The sequence below is a fragment of the Mobula birostris genome, chromosome 16 (genome assembly GCF_030028105.1).
Source record: "Mobula birostris isolate sMobBir1 chromosome 16, sMobBir1.hap1, whole genome shotgun sequence".
NCBI lineage: Eukaryota > Metazoa > Chordata > Chondrichthyes > Myliobatiformes > Myliobatidae > Mobula > Mobula birostris.
In genome coordinates this window covers 7,028,504-7,044,324 of record NC_092385.1, presented here as the reverse complement: position 1 = coordinate 7,044,324, position 15,821 = coordinate 7,028,504, and the positions used below count along the sequence as shown (strand labels likewise).

Below are 15,821 nucleotides of genomic sequence, written 5' to 3'. Positions count from 1 at the left end.
GATTGTTGGCCAGCTATGTCGCACGAGCATCTGTTGACAGGAAGACTGCGATCACCTTTGATCTAGCGGCGGATCTAATAACTACCGTAATATTGAAGTCGTGAAGAGCATCCTGTAAACAATACTTCGAGATATTTTAACTACTGTTGTTGTTGTTCGTCCATCGTTGACGTCGATGAGGACTTCGACACCATTATGATGGTGTCGAGACTAGCGCTTGATTTGCATTTAAGTGAGGGAGAATTGCACAGCGTCAGCCTCACTCTCTCTTCCCAATTCCCATCTGGATCCAGTGGCAAGACAAGAGTCAAGATAGCTGGAGATGGGACTAGGCATAGTGGATGACCAGGACATCTTCTGTGTCTCGTCCTGCTCTACACATTCCAAGACGCTTGCAGAGACCGCCTTCTTGACCGTTTGACCTTCCATTGGTCTCGTCCACTCAATCCGCCGGAGTCTGTCTTCACATGCTGGGATAGACAACTCCCTATCGCACAGAGGGTTTGAGATCCATCGGCTACCCTCACCTGGTTTAGCCGGCTTGTAACTACTGTAACATGATATGAAAGTATCTGTAACTTTTAATGGTGACAAAGTCACAGGGATTGCTATTACTACTGTGATTTGTGGCATACATTCAAAATCGAAGAAAATTCTAAACTTCAGTTCGAGGTTAGTGAAAATAAAGATATATATTTTTTCCCATCTAAGTTTTCGGATGCCCTGGAACCTATCCACGGACCCCTCAGAATCTAGGGACATCCTGTTAAGAATCTCTGGTTGAGATGCAAGTAGATTGGAGCAGGAAGAAACCCAGGTTAGCATGGGCTAGATGGACGGAAGGGTTTGCCTGTGCTGTAATGATTTGCTGGTGTCCATTCCTACAGATGACAAAATTAGTTTGCTTTTCCTCTCCAGTTTCAGTAACTGTTCTTTCCCCACCACTGAGGATGTCTACAAGATGTGATGTCTCAGAAGGGTAATATCTACCACCAAGGACCCACACCATGCCCTTGGCCTCAATGCGGCCATCAGGTAGGAAGTACAGGAGCCTGAAGACCCTCAAGATTCTTCCCCACTGCCATCAGATTCTTGAACCAACCTGAAAAAAAATCCTGAACAACACAGACAAAATGCTGGAGGAACTCAGCAGGTCAGGCAGCATCTATGGAAAGAGTAAACCGTTGATGTTTCAGGCCGAGACCATTCATCTGGTCCTGAAGAAGGGCCTCGGCCTGAAACATCAATTGTCTACTCTTTTCCATAGATGCTGCCTGACCTGCTGAGTTCCTCCAGCAGTTTGTGGGAGTTGCTTTGGATTTCAATCATCTGCAGACTTTCTCCTGTTTGTAAAAAAACCCGAATTTCACCTTGCACTATTTTCAACATGCACCAATGTTGTTACATCTATCTTTGTTTCATTTTGTCCTTCAAGTAATGCATAATTTACGTTAATTTAAGTTCATGTTAACTTGTTTGTCATGCTTGTAATGCACTGTACTGCTGTTGAAAGAACTTGATTTTCATAGCATTTATACTAGGGTAGGAATATCCATGACCATCAGCTTGAACCATATCGATGCGGCTACAAAGAAGGCACGACAGTGGCTATACTTCATTAGGAGTCTGAGAAGATTTGGCACGTCACCAAAAGCACATGCAAATTTCTACAGATGCACCATGGAGAGCATTCTAACTGGCTGCATCACTGTCTGGTATGGGGGTGGGGGGCTGTGGATCAAAATAATCTGCAGAAAGTTGTAAACGTAGTGGGCTCCATCATGGACATTAGCCTCCATAGTATCTAGGACACCTTCAAGGAGTGATGCCTCAAAAAGGCAGCGTCCAACGTCAAGGAGCTCCATCACCCAGGTCATGCCTTATTCTCATTGTTACCATCAGGAAGGAGGTACAGGAGCTTGAAGGCACACACTTAAGTGATTCAGGAACAGCCTCTTCCCCTCTGCCATCCAATTTCTGAATGGACATTGAACCCATGAACAGTACCCCACCACTATTTTATTTCAATTTTTTGCACTGTTTATTTAATTTAACCGTTTAATATATATACTTACTGTAATTCATAGTGTTTTTTCTTCTATTATGTATTGCAATGTACTGCTGCCACAAAGACAACATACACCAGTGATATTAAACCTGATTCTGATTATCAACATTATATGTTTTTGTCCCTCCCATCCATGTACCTATCTGAAATTCTCTTGTTACAATCGAACCCACATCCTCCACTTCCACTGACAGCTCATTCCACACTCTCGCCACCCTCTGAGTGGAGAATTTCTCCCTCAGATCTTTAACCAGAGGGTGGTGAGTCTGTGGAATTCTTTGCCACAGGCAGCTGTGGAGGCCAAGTCTTTGAGGCAGAGTTTGATAGATTCTTGATTGGTCAGGGTATGAAGGGATACGGGGAGAAGGCAAGAGACTGGGGCTGAGAGGGAAAATGGGTCAGCCAGTAGAGAACGGCGGAGCAGACTCGATGGGCTAAATGGCCTAATTCTGCTCCTATATCTTGTGGTCTTATTACTCTTTGATATTTCACCTGTCACCCTTATGTATATACTGTGCATCCGGCATTTGAGTTTAATGCTACTCTAGGACTTTGCATTGGTTAATTATTATTATTATTATCACATGTCTCAAGATACAAATGAAAAGCTTATCTTGCATCCTGTTCACGCAGATCAATACAGTGGAGGTATGGTTACTGTATCAAGTGATTTTTGAGTATTTTCCAACATTGACTTAGGGAGGCTGTAAAAGTGGAATCTGCTTGTTACTTGTTCACTGGTTCAACAAATCATTAACATGTAACACCCTACTTAAGATTTTTACTGCTGTGTTGTAGATATTTCATTTTAGCAGTTCTGTAAGAGCAGTCTGTTCTGCTTTCAGCCTGTTTGGGTTTGAGCTCAAGATAAGGGGCTATGTTATTCAGCCTGGGAATGTTGTGTCTGCCAATCAGGATGGTGGAATTGGGAGAAGGTTCTAGAGAGGTTTTCGTGACGGACATCGGCGTGCGTCGAGGTCCTTTTTGGCGGGAGCTGGGAGAAGACAGGAGGGAAAATGGCCAAGGATGCCGTCCCTGTTGCACAAGGTTGCTTTGTGCAGATGAATGGCTTCAAGGAGGAAGGGCCGATGCTCCCGAGGGATCGCCCGTCAGTTCGAGATGGATTTCCAGCAACATTTGGAAGGTGGTGTGTACTTACAGACAACTTCAAGATGAGCTCCAACTTATGTGCCCCTTTGGATTGCATTACCTGTAATGGGCCCTTTTTATTTTTTTTTCTTTTCTTGTTCCTATTAACTGTTCAATAAAGCTGATATTTGTAAATACACTTTCTTTATAATTGTATGCAGTGTACAAGCTGTTATTTCTTGCTGGCATGGGGGCAATGTTTACACAGTGTTCACACAGATCAGGGTTTGGGTGGTTGAAACATCCCAACTTCCCTGTTTTGGTGGGACCCAAGTCATACTGACCCTAGAGGTATGGAGTTTGAGAAAGGTGGTTTTCTCACTGCTGAGTCCAGTGGCTGTTAGCGAGAGACTAGCAAGCTGCACCTCTAGAGATGCCGGTAAAAAGGGGTTGCACACAGATGAGATTGTGCAGGTGTTGGAAATCAAGAGTAAGACACACAAAATGCAGGAGGAACTCAGCAGGTCAGGCAGCATCTATGGAACTAAACAGCTGACGTTTCCAGATCATACCTTTCATCGGGACTAGAACAGAAAGGGAAGGAGCCAGAACAGGAAGATGGGAGAATGGGGAGAATTACTGCATGGCAGGTGATGGGAGAGACCAGGTAAGAAGGATGGGTGAGAGAGGGGTAAGTAGAAGTGAGAAGCTGAGAGGTGATAGCTAGAAAATGTAAAGAATCTAACCGGGGAGGAGAGTGGACCACGGGAGAAAAGGAAGGAGGTGGGGCACCAGAGGGAGGTGATGGACAGATGAGGATAAGAGAAGGGGAGCCTGAATCCTACTATGGCTTCTTCCTCCTTCATTTCCAGTCCTGATGAAGGGTTTCGATGCGATTTATTTTTTTCCATAGATACCTAATCTGCTGAGCTCCTCCAGCATTTTGTGTGTGTTATCCTCCTGTTCTTCTCCTGCTTTATTATCACCGGCACATATTTGTCGTTCTTTGTGGCACCAGTACAGTGCAAAGACGTAATAATTACCACAAATAACAAAAATAGTTGAAGTGTAAAAGAGGAAGAGCGAGGTGGTGTTCACAGGCTCCAGAACTGCTCAGAGATCTGGCGATGGCGGGGAGGAAGCTGTTCCTAAATCATTGAGTGTGTGTTTTCAGACTCCTGTGCCTCCTCTGTCATGGTGGTAATGAGGAGAGGGCATGTCCTGGACAGTGGGGGGGGTCCTCTGTGATAGATGCCACCTTCTTGAGGCACTGCCTCATGTACCCGTTGGCAGCCGCAGTTCCTGCATTTCAAAATGGCTTTGGGATCTCTGCAGGACGTAAAAGATGCTTCAGTCGCTTACGTGGCACAGCCTCAAGTTTAGTTCGATATTTCATTGCAAGAAGCGGCGATGTCTGAGGTGAAATGCTCCACACCAGTGCAGGGTGGCCACACGGTGAGGCTGTGATAGCACTGTTCAGGGAGACCAAGACGAGGTGTTCACTCCACACTCTTCAAAGTGAGAAAGAGGAGGAGGTGGGAGTGGGGGGGGGGGGGAGACAGTCAGGGAGCCTGGGAACACATCAAAAACACTTGAGAGAGAAATACATTTTAAGCAACCATCGCAAAGCACAAAACAAATCTTCCAGCGACAAGAGCGCTAATCACACCTTTTGCTGATATCATTGCACTGTTTAAAGGTTTGAGCATGGAATCCAAATTAAATATTTACCAAGTAACTGAGCAGTTACAAACTCGACATCTGTCACAATGCGAATGGCAACTTGGTGAAGAAAGAATTAATACATGATTTACAAGTAAATTATTCCTTTAAGGCAAAAGAAAAATGTACTCAGGAAAAGTGGCACAGCTGTTGCTATCAAAGGGAGTTACGGAGAGAATTAGATCGAAGCAATGGGGTTAGAATATCGCCAAAAATGCAGCGAGTCAGAGGACTGGGAAAATTATGGTATTTGGCAAAGAAGCAACAAGATATTCAGAAGGAAAAGTAGAAATTGAGAGTAGTCTGCAAGAAACATCCAAGATCAGTAAAAGCTCCAGAGAGGTGTATAAAAGATTAACAAAATTAGTATGGATGTAGCATAATTTGGTCGGGTGCTTCCATTCCCTGTCTGTTCATGTGCCTGTCCAAACAGCTCTTAAGCATTGTATCTGCTCCCACCACCTGAGCGAGCTTGGCCGTTTCTCTTTGGAGTGAAGGAGGATGAGAGGTGACTTTACAGAGGTGTGTGTGAGAGAGAGCACTCAGTAAGTGCACTCCTTACACTCACACATGTGTATTTATACACACACACACACATTCTGCTGTCGTTGCGCTTAGTGTGTACACTTCCATCACTTCCCTGGTGTATTCGCATAACGGGTTGTCTTTACGGTGCCAATCCCGCCACACATATCTTTAGTAATGGGGACATGTCAATGTGTATATATTGTTTGATACTGTACTTAAGGTAGATAGCATGCTTATTTTGTAATACACATGTAACGACATTGTGGGGTGCATCATATCCTGATTCATGTGTAGTCTTAAGTTAACTTTGTGGGTGATTAAAGGTGGTGCGACCTAATGGTTAATAAATGGAGCTCGTACCCCCATTAGCAGAGGGACAGAGAAAGTGAGCTGCAACGAGTTCACACTGGACAAAACAGTATGGAGCTATTTATTATGTTTTCAGTTAGACACCTTTTCGTAAATATTGGCAGTTCTCTTTCAGCTATTTTCGCTAATTCGTCTGTTTGATTTGTGGCGCATTTAATAAACACCCTTGCACTACAGTACTAAGTGACCCCAGCCATTTTTCTTCTTTGATCATAACCCACAATCTATCAGTGTACAATATCATAAGAGGCTTAGATTGAGTGGAGAGGCAGAGAACCCTTCCCAGGATGGAAATGGCTAATATGAGGGAACATAATTTTAAGGGGGTAGGAGGGAAGTATAGGGGCATGCCAGAGGTCAGCTTTCCACACAGAGAGTGGTGGGTGTGTGGAACACCCTGCCAGGGGTGCTGGTAGAGGCAGATCCTTTAGGAACATGTAAGAAACTCTTAGATAGTTATATGGATAATAGGAAGGAAAGAAGAGATTGATCTTAGAGTTAGTGAGGTTCCTAAGGTTGTCATAGCCGGCTGGGGTGGTATTGGGGATAAGCTCCCACTACCTATAAAGTGCTCCAAATGGTGTGCATCTCTACAGCCTCTGACAACCAAGTCCAACTCCCGGCCTTCACATGGGCTTAGCTACCAGGCCCGATGGAACTGTTTCTACTGACAAGAGAAGGGGCAAAGGCGGACCACTGGCGCCTCAAAACTAGTTGCTTCGGGCAGGTTGGGCTCGTCAGCCTTGGACAGCAGCCCGCCTAGGAGAAGGAAAACTCTGATTTTAAACCTCCGCTGCCTTGTGGCCACACCCACCCATAAGAAAGGCTTCGGGAGTAAACCCTGAGGAAGAAATCCGGAGCTGTGGTCCCTAAGGCAGTTTGATGTTGTTTACAGCTTCACTCTGGCAACCTCTGCGACGACACTGGTGCCAAGCTGTATCGGCCCTTGCCCTTCCCTTGGACTACATCAGTGACGTGGAGAGGGGGAACCCGCGGCATGGGCAACAGCCAGTTCTTCAAATCTTCCCGTCCAGGCTTGCGCCCTGGAGAGGGCACTACAATACACTAGAGGCCCAAACCCACGATCCCCTGGGATTGACAGCTGCCCCTGCCTCTGTCTGCTGGAGTTAGTTATAAAGTCAGCATAACAATGAGGGCCAAAAGGTCTGTACGGTGCTGTAACGTTCTACGTTCTAGAAGTAGGAGAAGCAGAGAGAAAGTAGACATCCGGTATTGTTCTATGTTCTATATGTATCATGTAGGTCACCTACAAACTAAGGCAGGAAAAATTCAGTCTGGGAGTAAGGAAACATGAGAGAAATTCAAAAATACTACTGTCCATGGAAGAAGGCATTGAAAGTCTCCGAGAAAGAGTGAAGAACTGTGGGCCTGGGGTGCTTGAGGAACTCAGAGAAATTATCATAACATTACAGATGTGAAACACTGCAGATGATAATCTGTAAGAACTCAGTTGGCCAGGCAGCAGCTGTGGAAGGGAATAATCATTATTTCAGGTCGAGACCCTTCATCAGTCCAAAAATGTCAACTGTTCATTTCCCTCCACAGATGCTGCCTGACCTGCTGAGTTCCTCCAGCACCTCGTTTGTTGCTTCAGTAAAGCATTAATAAAAGGAAATTAATGGGATTAAAAGGTGATAGAACACCAGGATCTGATGACCTGTTTGAAGGGGGTGGCTACAACAATATTGGTGGCACTGGTTCTAAATCTCCAGAACTCCCAACGATTCCAGAACTATTCCCATAGAGTGGAATGTAGCAGATCTAACTGTAAATGGAAGAGATTGTGCAGATGCTGAAAATCCAGAGATCTAACTGTAGTATGCAAGGGGGGAGGCAGAAAATAAATCGGCAGTTCATCTGAGATCGGTGGTAGAGAAAATGCTGGGATCTATTCAGGAGATGGTAACAGTGTTTCAAGAACAATAATAGGTTTGAGCCAAGTGATCAAAGATTCATGAAAGAAAAGTCACATTTGACAAATCCAAAGTTTTTCTTCTAGTTCATATAGGCAAAATAGGTAACAGCAAACGACTTAATAAGACCATAAAGCATTGTAGCACAATTAGTCCATTCGGCCCATCGATCTGCTTCACCATTCCATCATGGCTGATTTATTCTCCATCTCAACCCCACTCTTGCGCCTTCTCCCTGTAACCTTTGACGCCCTGACTAATCACGAACCTATCATACCCTGCTTTAAATATACCCAATGACTTGGCCACCATGGCTGTCTACAGCAATAAATTCCACAGATTCATCTCCGTCTGGCTAAAGAAATTCCTCCTCATCTCTGTCCTAAAGGACATCTTTTCCACGCCCACTCTATCTAGGCCTTTCACCATTCAGTAGGTTTCAATGAGGATCCCCCCCCCATTCTTCTAAGCTCCAGCGAGTAAAGTCCCAGAGCCATCAAACACTCCTCATATGTTATCCCTTTCATTCTTGCAATACATCACTTGATGTGATGGGCTTGGCCTTTCAGGCAGCTTTCCAGAACAATATCCCATCCTGGCTCCCAGGAGGAACGACGGAACAGCCAGTGTCCTTTACCAGTTTTTGACAAAGCACCATAGAGAGTATCCTTTCTGGGTATACCACAGTGTGGTATGGCAACCACTCCACATGCGACCTCAAGAAACTGCAGAGAGTTGTGGGCACTGCTCTGTACCCCGTGGAAACTGCCCCACTCTATGGGTCCTGTCTACACTTGCCGCTGCCTCAGTAAAGACCCCAGCAAGGTCAAAGACCCCACACTCTGTTTCCACGGACACGCGATCAATAAACAAATCTGAATCGGAATGTCAACACTGATAGTGGAGAAAACGTGAGCAGCTTATTCAAGAAAGGATGTGTTGACATTGGAGAGGGTTCAAGAGAGTTTCACAAAAATAATTCTGGGATTGACTGGCTTGTCATATGAAGAGCGTCTGATGGCTCTGGGCTGGTATCCACTGGATTTCAGAAAAATGAGGGGTGACCTCATTGAAACCTATCGAATACTGATGGAGAAGATGTGGGGAGGATGCTTCCTATGGGGGGACAGTCGAAGACCGGAGGACACTGCCTCAGAACAGAGGGACATCCTTTTAGAATGGGGACAAGGAGGAATTTCTTTAGCCAGAAAATGGTGAATCTGTGGATTTCATTGACACAGGCGGTTCACTGGGTATATTTAAGGCAGATTTTTGATTGGTCAGGGCATGAAGGGATACGGGGAGAAGGCAGGAGATTGGGGCTGAGAGAGAAATGGATCAGCCATTATGAGATAGCAGGGCAGACTCAATGGGCCAAATGGCCTAATCCTGCTCCTATATCTTATGGCCTTATGGTCTAAATGAATTTAAATCTCACTGGGGCATCCGGCAGTGGTAAAGCCAGTGAATGCCAAGGATTGACAGTGAGCCTCCCTGTTGTTGGAGATAATTCTTGTCTGGATTGGATGCAGGGGTACAACTGCATCACGCAAGAAAAGTCTTTGTGATCAGTAGGATGACAGAGCTGTCCAAAAGGAGAAGTGCTTGATGGCGCCTGCATTCTCTGGAGCATAGAGAACTGCTGCTATGTGAGGTATCTTTTATGATTAGCTTCATTTGTCACATGTCCATCAAAACATACAGTGAAATGTGTCATCTGCGTCAACAACCAGCACAGTTCAAGGATGAGCTGGAGGCAGCCAGCAAGTGTCACTGTGAACAATGCTGCTGGGACACAAGCTGGGGTCTGAGCAACCCCGGCGGGGTCGCCTGGGTGAGGGTGCATGATGTTGAAAGACCCGAAACACCCCATGACCCCAGGTTACATCACTGATGACGTGCCCCAGCGCATCCCCAGGATCCATATCAGAATCAGAATCATGCTATGTCGGCGCTGGAATGTGCGGCGACACTTGTGGGCTGCCCCCAGCTCAGCCTTAGGTTGTGTTGGCTGTTAATGCAAACGACCCATCTTACTGTATGTTCACTTGTGGGTGCGATAAATATTTGAATCTGAATCCTCTCTTGTTGTAGGTGGGAGCTTTGCACACACAAGCTAAAACCCTCGCCAAGGTTTAGAATGAGCACGGCTCCTCGTGCGGGTGGATGCGAGCTCACTTGCCCCCCTGCCAGAGGACCACCGGCCGGCCATGCGTGCGTGTGTTCCTCGGTGCTCACCACTGTCTTGTAGTCGATCTGCTGCCGGATGAGCTTGTCCTCGCTCAGCGAGTAGCGAGCTTCGCCGGTGATGGCGTCGATCGGTCCTTTCTCCATCTGCTGTTTGATGGCGCAGTACAGCATGAAGAGCGGCTCCCCTGCACACTCCTGGAACAGAGAACCAGAATCACCTTCACTATCACACCACACACCTACGCTTGCACTCACACACACAGCTGTGATCCCCACTCTTCCGTACGCTTTGAAAGACAGACAAGCTTCAGCAGTTAAAGAACAGTCGCCCTAGTATCTCCCACGCTGATTTCAGCGCAACAAAAGGCGCATCGCAAATAGCACGACGCTCTGACACATCGGGGTGTTCCCCAGTTTGGAGTTCAACTCCGGCACCGTCTGTGAGGAGTTTGCACGTTCTCCTTGTGACCGCGTGGGTTTCCTCCCACAGTCCAAAGATGTAGCAGTTAGTAGGTTAATCGGTCATTGTAAGTTGACCTGTGATTAGGCTGGGGTTAAGAAGGTGGGTTGGTGGGTTGGGCTGGAAGGGCACTGTATCTCTACATAAATACATTAAGTAGAAAATATTGCCGGCCGAAGGGCCTGCTCCTGCACACAGGTTACTGGGGATGCAGGGTTGCCGCTGAAGTCAGTTCAGCCCTGACTTTGAATGGCGCGGCAGGCTGCACGGCCTTCTCCTGCTCCTAATTTGCACTGAATCCAAAAATCTAGTCATTCTCCCGTTGCTGTCAGAATCAGAATCAGTTTGATCGTCACTGACATGTATTGAGAAATTTGTAGCTTTCTGCCATACAGACAAAAAAATTACAAAATTGGAGCTGAACGTCCAAGGGTATACGGTTTATCAGAAAGATAGGTTAGGAGGCAGAGGGGGTGGTGTGGCTCTGTGCATAAGAAATAATATTAAATCATTAGAAAGACATGACATATGATTGGAAGGTGTAGAGTCTCTATGGGTTGAGTTACGAAATGGCAAAGGTAAAAGGACCCTAATGACAGGTGCATACAGCCCTCCAAACAGCAGCCGGGATGTGGATTACAAATTCCAGCAGGAGATAGAAAAGGTATGTCAAAGGGGCAATGTCATGATAATTGTTGAGGATTTTAACATGAAAGTGGATTGGGAAAACCAGGTCGGTACTAGACCTCAAGAGAGAGAATTTGTAGAATGTCCTAAGGAATGGCTTTTTAGAACAGCTTGTTATCAAGCCCACTAGGGAATCGGCTGTGCTGGATTGGGTGTTGTGCAATGATCCAGAGGTGATAAGAGAGCTTAAGGCTAAGGAACCCTTAGGGAACAGTGATCACAATATGATCGAGTTCACATTGAAATTTGCGAGGAAAAATAATAAAATCCAATGTGTCGGTATTTTAGTGGAATAAAGGAAATTACAATGGAATGTGGGGGAGCTGGCCGAAGTTGACTGAAAAGGGACGTTTTCAGGAAGGACAGCAGAGCAGCAATGGCTGGAGTTTCTGCGAAAAATGAGGGAAGTGCAAGACAGATATGTTCCAAATAAGAAGAAATTTTCAAAGGGAAGAAGGACACTACCGTGGCTGGCAAGTGAAGTCAGAGCCAAAGTAAAAGCAGAAGAGAGGGCATACATGGAAGCCAGAGCTAGTGGGAAGATAGGGGATTGGGGAGCTTTTAAAAACTTGCAGAAGGAAACTAAGGAGATCATTAGGAAGGAAAAGATGAATTATGAGAGGAAGCTGGCGACTAATACTAAAGAAGATACTAAAAGCTTTTTTAAGTATATAAAGGGTAAAAGAGAGTTGAGGGGAGATGTAGGACCAATACAAAATGACGCTGGAGATATTGTAATGAGAGATGCAGAGATGGCAGAGGAACTGAATGCGTATTTTGCATCAATCTTCATAGTGGAAGATGTCTGCAGTATACTGGACATTCAAGAGTGTCAGGGAAGTGCAGTTTGTGCAGTGAAAATTACGACTGAGAAGGTGCTCAGGAAGCTTAATGGTCTGAGGGTGGATAAATCTCCTGGACCTGATAGAATGCACCCTCGGGTTCTGAAGGAAGTAGCTGGAGAGATTGCGGAGGCATTAACAATGAGCTTTCAAGAATCAATAGATTCTGGCATTGTACCGATGACTGCAGTATTGCAAATGTTACTCCACTATTTAAGAAGAGAGGGAGACAGCAGAAAGGAAACTATAGACCTGTTAGCCTGACATCAGTGGTTGGGAAGTTGTTGGAATCGATTGTTAGGGATGAGATTACGGAGTACCTGGAGGCACATGACAAGATAGGCCAAAGCCAGCATGGTTTCCTGAAAGGAAAATCCTGCCTGACAAACCTACTGCAATTCTTTGAGGAAATTACAAGCAGGGTAGACAAAGGAGATGCTGTAGACGTGGTGCACTTGGATTTTCAGAAGGCCTTTGACAAGGTGCCGCACATGAGGCTGCTTAGCAAGATAAGAGCCATTGGAATTACAGGGAAGTTACTAGCATGGGTGGAGCATTGGCTGATTGGCAGAAAACAGAGTGGGAATAAAGGGATCCTATTCTAGCTGGCTGCCGGTTACCAATGGAATTGCACAGGGGTCGGTGTTGGGACCGCTGCTTTTCACAATGTATGTCAATGATTAGGACTATGGGATTAATGGATCTGCGGCTAAATTTGCCGATGATACAAAGATAGGTGGAGGAGCGGGTAGTGTTGAGGAAACAGAGAGCCTGCAGAGAGACTTAGATACTTTAGGGAATGGGCAAAGAAGTGGCAAATGAAATACAATGTTGGAAAGTGTATGGTCATGCACTTCGGTGGAAGAAATAAATGGGCAGACTATTATTTAGATGGGAAGAGAATTCAAAATGCAGAGATGCAAAGGGACTTGGGAGTCCTTGTGCAAGGTACCCTAAAGGTTAACCTCCAGGTTGAGTCGGTGGTGAAGAAGGCGAATGCAATGTTGACATTCATTTCTAGAAGTTTAGAATATAAGAACAGGGATGCAATGTTGAGGCTCTGTAAGGCACTCATGAGACAACACATGAAGTATTGTGTGCAATTTTGGGCTCCTTATTTTAGAAAGGATATACTGACATTGGAGAGGGTTCAGAGAAGATTCACGAGAATGATTCCAGGAACGAAAGTTATAGAAACATTCCGAATGTTAAAAGGCCTGAACAGATTAGATATGGCAAAGTTATTTCCCATGGTAGGGGATCCTAGGACAAGAGGGCACGACTTCAGGATTGAAGGACGTCCTTTTAGAACTGAGATGCTGAGAAATTACTTTAGTCAGAGGGTGGTAAATCCGTGGAATTTGTAGCCACGAGCGGTTGTGGAGGCCAAGTCATTGGGTGTAGTTAAGGCAAAGATAGATAGGTTCTTGATTAGCCAGGGCATCAAGGGGTATGAGGTGAAGACAGGGGAATGGGGATGACTGAAAGAATTGGCTCAGCCCATGATTGAATGGCGGAGCAGACTCGATGGGGCGAATGGTCTACTTCTGCTCTCTCTTATGGTCTTAAAACAAAAGATAACCATGTAGTGTGAAAGGAGAATCACAAAGTAGTGTTTATGGATTCAGAAATCTGATGGTGCTGGGGAAAAAGCTGTTTGTGAAACATTCGGTGTGCATCTTCAGGCTCCTGTACCTCCTCCCTAGTGGTAGTGATGAGAAGAAGGCGTGTACTGGATGGAGACAGTTCTCAATGATGGCTGCTGCCTTCTTGGGGCACTGCCTTGACAAGATGTCCTCGATTGTGGTGAGAGCTGTGACCATGATGAAGGTGGCTGAGGCTACAACCCTTTGTTGCCTCTTGGAACCTCCACAGAATACTCGCCACTGTACATCTGTGGAAGTTTGCCAGAGTCTTTACAGAGTTACAGCTATACAAGACCTTAGTTAGACCCCACTTGGAGTACTGTGTTCAGCTCTGGTCACCTCACTACAGAAAGGATTTGGATGTTATAGAGAGAGTGCAGAGGAGATTAACAAGGATGTTGCCTGGATTGGAGAGCATGCCTTATGAGAATAGGTTGAGTGAACTTGGTAAATGCAGCTCACTTTTAACATTTAAGAAAAACTTGGACAGATACGTGGATGAGAGATGTATGGAGGGATATGGTCCAGGTGCAGGTCAGTGGGACGAGGCAGAAAAATGGTTCGGCACAGCCAAGAAGGGCCAAAAGGCCTGTTTCTGTGTTGTAATGTTCTATGGTTCTATGGTTCTATAACTTGACCTTTTCTCCTTGGAGCAACAGAGGATGAGAGGTGACCTGATAGAGGTGTACAAGATGATGAGGGGCATTGATCGAGTGGATAGCCAGAGGCTTTTTCCCAGGGCTGAAATGACTAACACGAGGGGGCGTAGTTTTAAGGTGCTTGGAAGTAGGAGCAAGGAGGATGTCAGAGGTAAGTTTTTCACACAGTAAGTGGAGGGTGTGTGGAATGCATTGCTAGCGAAGGTGGTAGAGGCGGATACAATAGGGTCTTTTAAAAGACTTGGATAGGTATATGGAGCTTAGAAAAATAGAGGCCTATGCGGTAGGAAATTCTAGGCAGCTTCTAGAGTAGGTTACACGGTCGGCACAACATTGTGGGCTGAAGGGTCTGTAATGTGCTGTAGGTTTTCTATGTTTCTATGTTTCGATGAGCCGTACCAAATAGAACATAGAACATAGAACAAAACAGAACAGTGGTTCTTTGGCCAACGGTGCTGTGCCGACTTCTTAACCTACATTAAAATCAATCTAACTCTCTTCCATCTCTTAAACGTCCCTGATGAATCTGACTCTGCCACCACCCCTGGCAGAGTACCACATTCACCCTCCACTCTCTGTGTAAAATATTTACCTCTAACATCTGCCCCTATACTTTTCTCCAATCACCTTAAAGTTATGCCCTCTGGTGTGAGCTAATTCCTCCCTGGGAAAAAGCCTCTGGCCATCCACGTCAACAGCATGGACCAGTCAGGCTGAAGAGCCTGTGACCACACTGTATAAGTGGGATTTATGGGATTACTCCTGACAGCTGGCATAGACTCGAAGGACCAAATGTTCTCCTTCAACACTGTATAATAAGAAACAGGATTACATTCCATGAACTCCTGCTATTTAAAAAAAAATGTTATTCACTAGAGAAAATAATTAAGAATAGGAGAGAAACGTGCCTGGCCAGGAGCAGTGTACACCAACAAACTGAGGAATAGTTTCGGGTTTTAAAGTTCAGAGGGGTTGCTGGATGGATGAGAGGTAGCCTTGGGAATGACAAGGAAGGAGATGGCCCCTCGTGATCACAGGAAAACTGCCAAGGAAAAGACTGACTGAGCTGGACGAGGCCCACGCCCATTTGCAGCTGGCGGTTTGGGAAGCGAGGATGAGGCCTAGTATTTACTATGCACAAACTAGGCCTCCCTGTTCCAGTACATTTTTACTGCAAGTGCAAGCAACAATATCCACCAGCTTTAAATTAAAATAACTCGTTAGACAAAAGCTTCAATAAAAAAACTTTGGCAAGCCAACAGATTTCCTTTAATAACTCTTCATTTTGACTTATAACTATATTGACAATGCTTCCTCATTTATATAGCAATATTTGTTCTCTGAATACAACCAAGGTGTGCAAGAACACAACCAATTTCGATTTCAATATTTAAGAGAAATTTGGATAGGTACGTGGATGAGAGGGGTATGGTGGGCTGTGGTCCAGGGACAGATTGATAGGACTAGGCAGAATAATAGTTTAGCACGGACGAAATGGGCCGAAGGGACTGTTGCTGTGCTGTAATGTTCAATGATTGTATGGACAAATTAAGATTTGAGTTTATTTATCACATGTACATTGAAACATACAGTGAAATGTGTCATTTGTGTAACGACCAACGCACAT

The 15,821-nt window shown here is 45.3% G+C and overlaps 1 protein-coding gene across 6 annotated transcripts in view; it reads right to left on the bottom strand.

Moving 5' to 3' along the window:
* The window catches only part of LOC140210964 (plexin-A1-like), a 464,700-nt gene that overhangs the window by 23,606 nt on the left and 425,273 nt on the right, over window positions 1-15,821 (bottom strand). For all 6 annotated transcript variants that reach the window (XM_072280256.1, XM_072280258.1, XM_072280257.1 and 3 more), the window contains one exon: window positions 9,949-10,095. In XM_072280256.1, the coding sequence (XP_072136357.1) occupies window positions 9,949-10,095 (147 nt within the window). The remainder of the gene's footprint in view (window positions 1-9,948; window positions 10,096-15,821) is intronic.